The sequence below is a fragment of the Vipera berus genome (genome assembly GCF_964194415.1).
Source record: "Vipera berus genome assembly, chromosome: 15".
Taxonomy (NCBI): domain Eukaryota; kingdom Metazoa; phylum Chordata; class Lepidosauria; order Squamata; family Viperidae; genus Vipera; species Vipera berus.
This window is the reverse complement of record NC_138218.1, coordinates 4,529,273-4,543,164: the sequence shown is the minus strand read 5'-3', so window position 1 is coordinate 4,543,164 and position 13,892 is coordinate 4,529,273. Positions and strand designations below refer to the sequence as shown.

At 44.8% G+C, this 13,892-nt stretch overlaps 1 protein-coding gene and 1 long non-coding RNA gene across 13 annotated transcripts in view; one reads left to right on the top strand and one right to left on the bottom strand.

Annotated features, from left to right (window-relative positions):
• The window catches only part of STRBP (spermatid perinuclear RNA binding protein), an 81,754-nt gene that overhangs the window by 48,906 nt on the left and 18,956 nt on the right, over nt 1-13,892 (top strand). For 11 of the 12 annotated variants that reach the window (XR_014027983.1, XR_014027984.1, XR_014027985.1 and 8 more), the window contains exons 6-10: nt 8,764-8,858; nt 9,002-9,097; nt 11,128-11,239; nt 12,640-12,737; nt 12,969-13,080. Coding sequence is in view for 8 of the 12 variants with exons in the window: in XM_081339616.1 (XP_081195742.1) it covers nt 8,764-8,858; nt 9,002-9,097; nt 11,128-11,239; nt 12,640-12,737; nt 12,969-13,080 (513 nt within the window). In the remaining 4 variants the exon portion in view is untranslated. The remainder of the gene's footprint in view (nt 1-8,763; nt 8,859-9,001; nt 9,098-11,127; nt 11,240-12,639; nt 12,738-12,968; nt 13,081-13,892) is intronic. The other variant, XM_081339612.1, reaches the window with a different exon arrangement.
• Nucleotides 4,891-6,893, bottom strand: LOC308674843. The gene is made up of 3 exons (XR_014027988.1): nt 6,863-6,893; nt 6,294-6,326; nt 4,891-5,602 (listed from the first exon to the last, which is right to left on the bottom strand). It is a non-coding gene; the product is annotated as an uncharacterized lncRNA (long non-coding RNA).

The following is a 13,892-nucleotide window of genomic DNA, read 5'->3' as shown; positions in this document are numbered from 1 at the left end:
TAGATAGATAGATAGATAGATAGATAGATAGATAGATAGATATTAATACCACTTTACAATGCCTTGGTAAGGCCACACTAGGAATACTGCATCCAGTTTTGGTCACCATGATGTAAAAAAGAGGTTGAGACTTTAGAAAGAGTACAGAGAAGAGCAACAAAGATGATTAGGGGAGGCTAAAACATATAAAGAACGGTTGCTGGAATTGAGTATGTCTACTTTAATGAAGAGAAGGACGAGAGAAGCAACCTGGAACTAAGGAGAAACTTCCTGACAGTGAGAACAATTAACCAGTGGAACAACCTGCCTCCAGAAGCGGTGAATGCTCCACCGCTGGAAGTTTTTAAGAAGAGATTGGACAGCCATTTGTCTGAAATGGTACAGGGTTTCCTGCCTGACCAGGGGGCTGGACTAGATGACCACCAAGACCCCTTCCAACTATTATTATTATTATTATTATTATTATTATTATTATTATTATTATTATTATTATTATTATTATTATTATTATTATTATTATTATTTAGATAGACATAGACATACAGACATACAGACATAGGTATAGACATAGATTGGATAGATAGTCATGTACATATGATAGACATAGATAGATAGACAGACAGACAGACAAATGATAGACAGACAGCAAGATAGACTTATACACCGCTTCACAGTGCTTTACAGCCTTCTCTAAGCAGTCTACAGAGTCAGCCCCCCCCCCCCCCAATCTGGGTCCTGATTTTACCGACCTCGGAAGGATGGAAGGCCGAGTCACCCTTCAGTCGGTGAGAATCGAACTGTGAGTCAAGCCAAGTCTCTGGAGAGAACTGGTCCTAGACGGGGGAAAATGTTCCGTGTAGACTGGAAACGGGTGATCTGGTGGTCCAAGGCCCAAAAGGGTTGAGGTTAGGTGGGCTTTGGTGCCCCTCCAGCTCTGAATCCATTCCGATTTTTTTTTAAAAAAAGAGGTGGAGTTGGGGCTAAGCATGAGAAGAAAAAAACGTGACGGTAGAAGCCTCTGGAGGCAGTGACCAGCTTTCACTGGATGGTGGTTCGGAGGTGGAAGAAGCAGTTCCTGGTTCCTTTCTAATGAAGTGGTTCTAGGAACAGTTCTAGTTGTACTTCAGTTAGTGCCAAAGGACGAGAAGAGTTTCTAAGTCAGCCCCTATTTCATAAGTTTATAATCTTACAAGGAGGTCCCTTTGCTAGGATTACGTCCCACCACGGATCTGCCTTGCTATACCGGTTGACCATCAGTGTCACGTCAGTCTGCTTTAAATGCTGCCTGGCGACGAGCAAGAGACGATGACATGAGGAAAAGGTTCTCTCCAAGCCACAAAACGTGTGTCTTTTCCCTGTCTCTCCTTTTCCCACAAACATACTGACCCACCGGTCTTGAACGAAAGCTTGCTCTCAGCAGGGCCCGGTTGAAGTTGCGGCTGACTCCCATGGCCGAACATGATGGTCATTTGAGAAATTCTATCTGGGCCCCTTCTCCTATTACTCTGTCCAGCTTGAGTGTCTGTCTGTAAGAAGGGAGAGGAGAGGACAGGACAGGGAATATAAAGAGTAGAGTAGAGAGAATAGAATAGAATAGAATGGAATGGAATGGAATGGAATGGAATGGAATGGAATGGAATAGAATTAGAATAGAATAGAATAGAATTAGAATTAGAATAGAATAGAATAGAATAGAATAGAATAGAATAGAATAGAATAGAATAGAATAGAATAGAATAGAATAGAATAGTGGAGTGGAGGAATAGAATAGAATAGAATTAGAATAGAATAGAATAGAATAGAATAGAATAGAATAGAATAGAATAGAATAGAATAGAATAGAATAGAATAGAATAGAATAGAATAATGGAGTGGAGGAATGGAATGGAATAGAATAGAATAGAATAGAATAGAATAGAATAGAATAGAATAGAATAGAATAATGGAGTGGAGGAATGGAATAGAATAGAATAGAATAGAATAGAATAGAATAGAATAGAATAGAATAGAATAGAATAGAATAGAATAGAATTAGAATTAGAATTAGAATAGAATAGAATAATGGAGTGGAGGAATGGAATAGAATAGAATAGAATAGAATAGAATAGAATAGAATAGAATAGAATAGAATAGAATAGAATAGAATAGAATAGAATAGAATAGAATAGAATAGAATAGAATAGCAGAGTTGGGAGGGACCTTGTAGGTCAACTAGTCCAACCCTCTGCCCAAGCCGGAGATCCTCCTCCATTTCTGACAAATGGCTGTCCAGTTCTCTTCTTGAAAGCTTCCAGTGATGAAGCTCCCACAACTTCTGAAGGCAACTCGTGTTCCACTGGTTGATTGTTTCCAAGTGCTGATGGCCACTCTTTCTTCTGTGTTAAGGAGAGAACAGCCATGAACCCAGCATAATTTCACAGTCCCTCTCTTCTCAGGTCCCTCAAAAGGAGACTGTTGAGATCTTTATATTTGCAATTAAGTCCAGGCAACTTGGTGGGAAGGTTTCTCCGTCAACAAAAGCAGGATGGCTTTGTTAACTGATGGGCTTCCATCCTTGTGTCAGATTCCTTCCCTTGCCTTCTCCAAGCAGGGCTGGACTTGACCCATTGGCAACTTCTGTGGGGATGTCTGAGGTCACTGTGGTGGATCTTCCCCCTTCTGACTTTACCCCATAGGCCTATGCTTGCCTTTCCTCCATGCAATATCAAGCCAACATCACTGTAGGTCAAGTGTCCTTGATATCTATCGCCTTTTGGAGCAGAGCGTCCAGGACCCTCCTACCATTTTTGGTTGGATGGGTCAGCTGATCCCCAAAAGATCCCAGAGCAGATTTGAGAGTTGCCCCATGCTCCTGGCCATCGACGGTCACTTTATTTTTGTGGTTGTTGCTGTCGTCCTTTGCAAAAGAAGCGTTTGACCCAAATCTAGGCATTTGCACAAATTCTGTTAACGGAAGGAACAATCTTGATTTTTCTGCCCTGATGCCACCAGCCAAATCAGTTCAGCAGCAAGCTTGGCGCGCTTCCCAAAACTGTGCACGCAGACAAAAGAAGGATTCAACACGCTCTTTTTACGATTGTTTTTTTAATTAAAAACAGACAAAACAAAAGAAAGCGTTTTCTGAGTCCATTTATTAATTTTTGTCCATTTGCTGGCAGTTTTTCGATGTAGTGAGACTGTGTCTTTATTGATGGTCTGTCATCGGGATAAATGGCTCTTCTATTTGTCTATTTCTCTCACCCACCCCGTCCTGGGGGGAGGGGATACGAATCCCCCTTTCCCTGCCCTGTACCAGCTGCTGGGAGGAATGAGTAACAACCCAGAAACACACACCTCCCACCCCCAATTCACAATGGCTTTGTGACTTCTTGGCCTGACCCAACCTTCAGATTTTTCTTCAGTTCCACTTCCAGATAACTGGGAGCTGTTGGAAGAGGTTGATTTGTTATCATTATGGGCTGTCCTAGACAGGTGTCTCTTTCCTCCTCCCTCTGCCCTTAGTCCAGGGGTAGGCGACCTTGGCTCTTTTATGATTCGTGGACTTCAACTCCCAGAATTCCTGAGCTAGCATGGGGGAATTATGGCCCCCTCATGACTCGTGGACTTCAACTCCCAGAATTCCTGAGCCAGCATGGGAACTTTGGCCCCTTCATGACTCGTGGACTTCAACTCCCAGAATTCCTGAGCCAGCATGGAGGAACTATGGCCCCTACATGACTCGTGGACTTCGACTCCCAGAATTCCTGCTCCAGTAGGAGACCTTATACCAGGGGTAGGCAACCTTGGCTCTTTTATGACTCGTGGTCTTCAACTCCCAGAATTCCTGAGCCAGCATGAAGGAACTATGGCCCCCCTCATGACTCGTGGACTTCAACTCCCAGAATTCCTGAGCCAGCATGGAGGAACTTATGGCCCCCTCATGACTTGTGGACTTCAACTCCCAGAATTCCTGAGCCAGCATGCGGGAATTATGGCCCCTTCATGACTTGTGGACTTCAACTCCCAGAATTCCTGAGCCAGCATGGCTCATCTTGGAAACCTCTCCCTTTTCCCTCAGCATGGCTGGCTCAGGAATTCTGGGAGTTGAAGTCCACGAGTCATAAAAGAGCCGAGGTTGCCTACCCCTGCCTTAGTCCAACCCCAGGTGTTTCATGGCCTCCAGGTCTTGACGTCAGGAGAAAAAGAGGTGGGTTCTTATGAGGAAAACCTGTGTTTCTGGGTAAAACTGAGCGGGTGTAAGTTGATGTTGGCCCCTTGTTGGGCCAAGAAAGAAATCCAAGCGAGAAGTAGAAGAGGTCAATTAACCTTTAGAGGAAGTTCTCTTGCAGACCCAGATTCCACCCTACATTCATCTTTCTTCACCCCTAACTCCTCTGTGGAGCGAATCATGACCTATTGTATCTCCTCGACTTTACTTAGGACTTCCTTACTAACCTTTCACCACCATTGATGGACAGGCATGAACTGATGACCATTTTCTACCCACGGTTTCCCCAACTGGTCCTCTCCCTCTCTTCCTCCACCCCAGCTCCTCTTTCCATTCTTCTCTCTTCCCACCCCCCGACTTCCTCCAACAGTTTCACTCTCACCATTGCGTCCTCCAGTCGAGGCACAGCCGTTCGAAAACACCACAGCATAACTTCTCCCCACCTCTTGTTGCCTTCCAAGGTCTTCCCTCAACCTCTTCAGCATGGCTCCTTCAGAAAGCATTAACCAGCACTTTGAAGGGGAAGCTTGTCTTCCTCCAGGCGAACCATTAAGACAGAAGAAGGCCACGGTGCGGGTCTCCAAAATCGCCCGCCATTTGCAATTTCCTTCGCTCTCTCGTTAATGGTCACCTAACTGCACGATCAGTGAAGGAAGCTGCTAGCACCATTCGTGGTTGGTGAGATGGCCTTGGAGACGGACAATTTGTCGTTGTTGTTGTTGTTTTTTTTCCCCCCCTCCCCTAACATCTTTCACGCAAAGTCTCTATTTACTCGCCGATAGCTGCACGATAGCTTAAATCCGGGCAGATCTTTCTGCCGCGTCTGGATCGTGATTTGTGAAATGCCGCTCTATAAATTCGACCGATGAATAAATAAACTCCGTTCGCCCTTCCCCTGAAGTACAAACAGACTTTATTATACGATCCAAGTGATCCCAGTTATCCATGGATAACTACCCTTCGCCTCCTAGGAGAAGGAACTGGTTGGGGAGAGGGGGAAAAAAAAGTTGGGGAGAGGAAAAAAAGCAAAACAACCACAGCTAACTTCCTTTTTTTTTGTGGAAAACAAAAACAAACCACCCCCCCCCCCCAAACTAGAGTTGTGTCCGTGTTGTGCTTCTGAGCCGCTTGAGGGCTAATCCCGTGGATGACTTTGCAGCTTTTCTTGGGTTGTCTTACAGACCCATCACGCCAATAACCCTCCACCGGATCGGAAAAGCAGCGCTGCAAAGGTCATAGAGGGCTGACGGTAACTGTGTAGTGCTTTGTGGTTCCTCAGCAAGGCAAGGAGAGGGCAATTGCAAGGCAGAATTTTGAGGTTTATTCTCTTTTTTTTTTCCTGCTTTCTTAGGCTTCCGGCGGGCCCATGGCTGAACAAAGCAAGGGGTCTCCAGTCTTTTTTTTTCTTTTCATTAAAGAGTTTTACAAAAACAAAATTTTACAATATATCCCCAAATCCCTCCCACCCCAAACCCACCCACTCCCCCCCCCACTTCCCAGAGCTAAATACAGGATTATAGTTGCAATAATCATATTCTAAATGAAAATTATGCATAATATACAATTAACCAAATTCATAATGTGCTTTAACTCCCCTTTAATATAACTACAAACAACGTACTAATAAGAATATCCCACTAAAATCTACTCATAAGCTAAATGGAACTTTTTAGTCCCATATTTGTTCTGAATATAATCTATCCATCTCCTCCAAACTGAAATATATCTTTCCTGTGAATGATCCTTCAAATAAGCAGAAATCTTAGACATTTCTGCAAGATTCGAAACTTTAAACACCCATTCTTCTATAGTGGGCAAACTATCCTTCTTCCAATATTGTCCCACCAGTAACCGTGCTGCTGTTATCATGTTCAACATCAAGTTAGTTTCTTTAACATCACAACCTACAACAATACCCAATAGAAACAATTGCGGAGAAAACTTTATCTTTCTCTTAAAAATCTTTTGAATGTTCCACCAAATTTTAATCCAAAAAGCTTTTATATTTCTACAAGTCCACCACATGTGAAAATAGGTAGCTTCTAAACTACCACACCTCCAACATTTAGACTGTAAATTAGGATACATGTTGGACAACTTCTTGGGATCCAGATGCCATCTATAAAACATTTTATAAAAATTTTCTCTTAAATTTTGAGCCTGAGTAAATTTAACATTTCTGACCCAAATTATCTCCCAGGTGTCCAACGAAATTGGTTCCTGAATATTTTGTGCCCACTTTATCATGCAGTCTTTAACCAGTTCCGTTTCCGAATCCAATTCAATTAAAGCATTATATATCCTCTTTATATGTGCACAATTTAAATCTCTAATTTGCTTTACTAAATTTTGATCTGTAATTGTGATGCCAACCTTTTGATCTGACTTCCACCTAGCTTTCAATTGGGTATATTGAAACCAAGAGTAACGTTATGTTTTCGTGTCTTAACTCCTCTAATGGTTTAAGTTGCCAATCATTCCCTAAGGGGTCTCCAGTCTTGACACCTTTACGACTTGTTGACTTCAACTCCCGGAACCCTGGGAGTTGAAGTCCACAAGTGGTACAAGTTGCTAAGGTTGGAAACCCCTGGAGTAAAAGGCATTGCTGAAAATATAAGAAAATACACAAAGGCAAAATGCAAAGCTATACGTTACCCTTCCGACGGCAATTTCCTTTGTAGTACTTTTCCCTTGCAAAACCAGCTCTTCCCAGCTAGCGGTCTCCTTGTGTGTTCAGTCACACCCAACGGTTGCTTCCTTTCCCCAAAAGCAAAGATGGAGAGATGGCAGTTGTTCTGGGGAACTTTCCCCCCGCCCCCCCAGAAGAACGCACAAACGCACCTTTAACTTCCACTCCAGTTGCTTCGTTCTCAAGAGCTGGAAGGAAGCTCTTTGCTCAGCTTGGGGGGGAAAAAAAATGTAATTCTTATGGCAACTTCAAAGCACAACATTGGCTTGCCTTGGAAAATAATAATAATAATAATAATAATAATAATAATAATAATAATAATAATAATAATAATAATAATATAATGATATGATAATAATAATAATAATAATAATAATAATAATAATAATAATAATAATAATAATATTTTTATTTTATTTATTTTAATTGCATTTATATCCCGCCCTTCTCCGAAGACTCAGGGCGGCTTACAAGCTTAGCAGTAGCCTTCATTCTATGTATATGCCTGCTTATTAGGGTTTTCACACACACCCCAGCGGCATTATTACAAAGTCAGCTTAATTGCCCCCAACAATCTGGGTCCTCATTTTACCTACCTCGGAAGGATGGAAGGCTGAGTCAACCTTGAGCCTGGTGGGACTCGAACCTGCACTAATTGCAGGCAGCTGGTGTTACTTAAGGAGGCATTAGCCCACTGCTCCACCAAGGCTCTAATAATGATGATGATGATGATAATAATAATAATAATATAATAATAATAATAATAATAATAATAATAATAATAATAATAATAATAATAATAATAATAATAATAATAATAATAATAATCATCATCATCGATGTGGTTGATCACCATCTCAGCTCCATCCAAAGCTGAAGGTGCGAACTGGCTACCTCCTGATTGGATTTGTGCCAGTTTAGCAGGATTGGTTGGCAAAAAACTCTTAAAAGTTCTGGATGCAGAATCTTCTCCAGAAAGCCTCTGATCGGATGACCACCAAATGTCTTCCCCACCCCCCCACCCCCCAAAAAAAATTTCTTCTACCTAACGAACAGGCAAAGCATTATAATTGTTTGCTGCAGCCCATCCATGTCTTATCGAAAAAGGTAGAGAAGGGATAAAAACCAGCAGAGGTGCCTCCTTAAAACGGCCGTGGGCCACGCCAAGCTGGAAGGCTTCCGAAGAAACAGAGGGTAAATTTCAGTGTTTGGCTGCTGTCTGATCCAAATTGGGAAGATCTCCAGCAGAGAGAACATTTAAAATAATAATAATAATAATAAAAAAGTTCTCTCTGCAGATTCCTGATTTTCCCATGCATCCTGTTTCTGAGTGTTGCTTTTATGAAAAAGTAGGGGGAAGCTACGTAACCAAACGTACAGCCTTTTAGGAAGGAGCCCTCGAGAATTTTTCAGGTAGCAGAGAAGCTGCTGACAGTCGTCTTGCTTCCATGATGGTTTATTTTTCCCCTTGCCTGGAGAAAAATGACAGCTGGGAACGCTTCAAAGCACCACACTTTGTACGGTCTGCCCCAAGTTCTTTTTTAACCAATTAATAAGATCCCAGATTGTCTGCAAACGCTGGAAAGGAGAAAAAAAAGGCCTCTGTTTTGCTTCTTGTGCACACGCCTATTTACTACTATTTTTTTTTAAAAAAAGAACTTGGCATACATGTTTTTAAAAAATAATACAATGCATCCTTGCTAAGACAAAAATTGCAGAGTTAAAATGGAAGTCAGTGCAATTCTGGGCGTCTTATTAAAACTCTTCTGTCTTGCATTTGTTCTGTGTTTGGAGCAACAGAATTGTCCGCTTGATCCAACTCTGCATGTCTCTTTTTTTGTTTTCTCTCATATTCCCATTTTCCCAGTAGACAGTGTCCCGGTGAAAGAGCCTTCGGATTTACTCACCAGGAAAAAATGCCTCGAAGCTTTGGCGTCTCTGCGACACGCCAAATGGTTTCAGGTTGGGCTTTTTGTTCTTACCTATCGTAGCCTTTTGAAAAGTTTCTTATTTTCTTTTTTCTTTTCTTTTTTTTAAATCATAGTTGTTTAGGTTGGACACCCTGCAGACAAGAATGGGGCAATTCTGGGTTTCTTTGTTTTTAGGCCAGAGCGAACGGACTCAAATCCTGTGTGATTGTGCTACGGATCCTGAGGGATTTATGCAACAGAGTTCCTACTTGGGCTCCCTTGAAAGGCTGGGTGAGTGTTGCTTACTTCGCGTTTGCAAAATTTTCTGTTTGCAAAAAAAAAAATTAAGTTTGCCTCTTCTGATTTTTTTCCTCCTTGGCATTTGAGATCGCTGATAAAAACCAGCCAGTTTCTTTTGTAAAAAAAAATCATCCTTGGCAATTGTTGACTGCAGATATTAGTACCTTCTATGGGGTTGCAATGCGTGGCTGTGAAAGTTGGACCATAAGAAAGGCTGAGCGCCAAAGAATTGAGGCCTTTGAACTCTGGTGCTGGAGAAGACTCCTGCGAGTCCCTTGGACTGCAAGGCGATCAAACCGGTCAGTCCTAGAGGAGATCAACCCCGACTGCTCTTTAGAAGGTCAGATCCTGAAGTAGAAACTCAAATATTTTGGCCACCTAATGAGAAGGAAGGACTCCCTGGGGAAGAGCCTAATGCTGGGAAAGGTTGAGGGCAAGAGAAGAAGGGGACGACAGAGAATGAGGTGGCTGGATGGAGTCACTGAAGCAGTAGGCATGAGCTTCAATGGACTCCAGAAGATGGTAGAGGACAGGAAGGCCTGGAGGAGTGTTGTCCATGGGGTGGCGATGGGTTGGACACGACTTGGCAACTAACAACAACAAGATGGAGTTAGGTTATCTGTCCGTGAGACAGAATCTTCAGGGCAAGCACCCAGTTCAACAACACCTCAAGAGCCATCCTCGACCATCCACGGTCCAGGATTGTCTCCTAAGTTAGGTCTGTTGAAAACAAAAAGCATCCGTTCCAACCTTTATTCCTTTTGGTGGGCAAGAAAGAGCAGGTTTCCACACCTGTGGGGAGAGGACCACAAAGTAGTTTTCCTGCAAGGAAGCTTCTGGCCAAAAAGTGATGGATCCAGTACAGAAGTCCTAGCTTTTCCCACCAGTAGAAGAGAAGATATGCAGCTCAGGGTTGAACAGTGGAGGCCTTGGTGCCTTCTGACCTTGCTTTGTTGGCTTGCAGATGTTACATTACCCAACTGAGTAGCATCATTGGTGAGGGGCAGCTCTTGTTTTTGTTGTTAGTTGTGAAGTTGTGTCTGACCCATTGCAACCCCATGGACGACGTTCCTCCAGGCCTTCCTGTCCTCTACCATCTTCTGGAGTCCCTTTAAGCTCACGTCTACTGCTTCAGTGACTCCATCCAGCCACCTCATTCTCTGTCGGCGCCTTCTTCTCTTGCCCTCAACCTTTCCCAGCATTAGGCTCTTCTCCAGTGAGTCCTTCCTTCTCATTAGGTGGCCAAAGTATTTGAGTTTCAACTTCAGGATCTGGCCTTCTAAAGAGCAGTCAGGGTTGATCTCCTCTAGGACTGACCGGTTTGATCGCCTGGCAGTCCAAGGGACTCGCAGGAGTCTTCTCCAGCACCAGAGTTCAAAGGCCTCAATTCTTTGGCGCTCACCCTTTCTTATGGTCCAACTTTCACAGCCATGCATTGCAACTGGGAAGACCATGGCCTTGACTATACGCACTTTTGTTGACAGGGTGACGTCTCTGCTTTTTAGTGTGCTGTCTAGATTTGCCATGGCTTTCCTCCCAAGGAGCAAGCGTCTCTGCTACCATGTAATTTCCTCCCCCCCAAAAAATCCTGGAATATTGCTAGAATATATATTTTTTTACATACTCCACACAAGGGATTTTTCTCCCTGGTCCCAAATTGATGCACTACTTGATAGATTGCCAACGCAACGTTCTCTACAGAAAGAGTGTTTGTTTTATGTTCTGATGTAAAGATTGAATCTGGATCACAGGTAGTGCTACTGTGCCCATTGTACTCCCAGTGGTGGGTGGGTCTCATGACACCAGTTGCCCAAAGAGGATGGCGAGGTTACGATTCTCCTTGGGTGGATCCAACGTTCAGATGTCTCCAAGAAGATGGCGGGATTTCTAAGATGGATAGAAATGATTTGGTGCCTTTCTGACCTCTTGGCTGGGCTTGCCTTGTCTGTCCATCAGTCTGTTTGTCTTTCTAGGATATTTCTCTAGACCATTAGTGCTGACACCATCCAGTTGTCTTTCAGCCCTTGGAGCTGCTGTGCGAGAAAGCCATTGGCACCTGCAACAGGCCGTTGGGTGCAGGGGAAGCTCTCCGGCGAGTGTTGGAGTGTTTGGCCTCAGGCATCCTGTTGCCAGGTAAGATCTGCCAAGCTCTTACTTGGAGGTTGACCAGTCATGCATTGATGGATCACTCTAGCACCTCCAATCTCCCTTTTGGAGAGCGGGCTTCTGGTATTGCTTGATCCTGTGATTTCAGAAGATGTGTAGTCTTCTCTGACGTAGGAGAACGATGAAACTGCCCTCAAAACCAGCCAGTTCCTTTGGTGAAAAATAATCCTTGGGCCAAGGTTCCGACCGATGATCCCAACGAAGTAAGCGCAGCTGAGAGATTTCGATCTCTAATGCAAAACTTTACTGAGCTCAGCATATCGGCATGGATGGATAGAAAAACAGTTCTGGCTAAATTGGCGCCAGAACAGTAAATGGAAAAGTGTAGAATCTCCCTTCCCCTATGATAACGCAGGTCACATCCCCCCAATTAAGTGTCAGACGTTTGTCGTGAGAAAAATCGTCAGTTCCCAGCCCAGAGGGTTCTCCGATGACCTTGGTTCCCAGGCTGGACCGTTTGGAGGTCTGCGGAGCAGTCCCAACATCCCCCCCACTCCCCTGGGTCTGTTGGCAAGCTAAGAAACAACAATGGCTGGAGCAGAATAAGTTGCTTTGGCGCTTGACGCCTTGTTGACTGCATCCTTTTTCAGAGAGCGCTTCTATAAAACACAGGGTAGTTTTTCACGGAGGTTCACCTGTCGGAAACTACGCTCTCATTTTTGAGGTGGTTCTGAGCAAGCATGGCTGGTACAAGTCAAGGATGGCTGGAGGAATCATTTCCTTCATTCCCAGCTGCCTCCAGGGTTTTTCCCTTTAGACCTTCCCTTGAAATCCCATAGTCAAAACGGATACAATCCAATTGATAAAATGGTGTAGCACAGAGGACTCCGACCTTTCCGACCTCGAGGACCGGAGGAGAGCAGCTTCAAAATTGGTGTGCGCTCACGCACGGGGCCACGCACACTGGCACGGCACTAGCAGCCCCGTTTGCACTTGTGGCATGCGTTGGTGCCGTGTGTGAATGGCCACGCACCCCCCCGGCACGGCAGCTAGCGGCCCCTTCACGCATGCGCCAACGGGCCACGCAAACCGCCCGGGCTAGCGGCGCATGCGCAAATGGGCTGCGGACACCTGCCCTGTTGATGGCCACGCGCATGTGCAAACAGGGCCGCAGGCGCTAGCATGAGTGGAGGGAAATGTGTGCCCAAGTGTGTGTGTACCGGCCAGCCGTTTCCGCTGGTCGAGAGCCCACAGCCCGATTCTGGGACACGGACCATAGGTTGGGGACCCCTGGTGTAGGAGACACCCATCTCTAACTAGCCCTTTTCCTCCCACATGGCTCTTTTTTGTTGTTCCGTGGCATCACGATTGTGGTTTTTGAGGGCCATTGGAGAAGCGTGAGGGTTGAACTCCTTCCTTGTCCCTAGGTGGGCCCGGTGTGCATGACCCCTGTGAGCGAGAGCCAACGGATGCCTTGTTTAGCCTGACTGTTCCACAAAGGGAAGCCATAACCCATAGTGCCCAGGTAAAACGTGCCAGCCACCTAGGTTGGTCTCCTTTCCCCCCGCCCCCCACAAACAATGGAGAACGAGTGTCTTCATGGATTAACGACACCCAGAGCCGTTTCTTGGGGTGACGGGTGGAATGACACCCAATTTCTGGAGGAGAGGGCTCTTTGGTCTTGGAGTGGGGCTGAATCGCCAACTGGTGTCCTTCTGTGTTTGACCCATTTTCATATTTCCCCCCCCCCCCACAGCATGCCCTGAGACTGTCGGCTTTTGGCCAAATCTACAAGGTGCTGGAAATGGATCCTCTCCCTTCCAATAAACTGTTCCAGAAATATTCGTGGTCGGGGGCCGACAAAGAAGGTAGGTGTAGCTGAAGGGAGGACGAGAAGCAACGGATGGAAACTAATCAAGGAGAGAAGCAACGTAGAACTAGAGAGGAATTTCCTGGCAGTGAGAACCGTTAACCAGTGGAACAGCTTGCCACCAGAAGCTGTGGGTGCTCCAACACGGGAGGTTTTTAAGAAGAGACTGGGCAACTGTTTGTCTGGAATGGGGTAGGGTTGAGCAGGGGGCTGGACTAGATGACCTCCAAGGTCCCTTCCAGCTCTGTTATCCTGTCATTCTCCCTTTCCTCAACAGCCAATCCTTGCATCTCGGTCTGTTCCAGTGATAACAATCGCGGACTAATTAATTGCAACTAATTGACTGGGAGCTGGAAAATTATAACCTCCCTGACGTTTTTAAACTCCCTCATTGATCTGTTTGTATTTTGCTTTTTGTTCCTCCTCTTTGAGGGCTTTCGATGTTTGTTTATATATATTTTAATAAGAGATTTTCCCCCCCTCCCGCATCCAAAGAGCGGTTCCCACAGCCAATCTTTCTTGATGCCAAAGTTTGTTTTTTCAACGTCTGTGGAGATTCTCAAGTCCTCCAGGCCAGAGTTGTTCCCAAAGATGCTTTTTCAAGAGGCCACTGGACTTTTTGCTTTTTCTTTGAAGACATTTTGCTTCTCCTCCAAGAAGCTTCTTCAGCTCTGACTGGAGGGTGGGGAATGGAAGGATTTAGACTCCTTACATACTCCTGAATGGATTTCCAGAAAACATTGCAGACTCCAGGAAGCGTTTGCGCTTCAGTTTGCGCTTCAGACAACCTAGTCACATCCCCAACAGCCT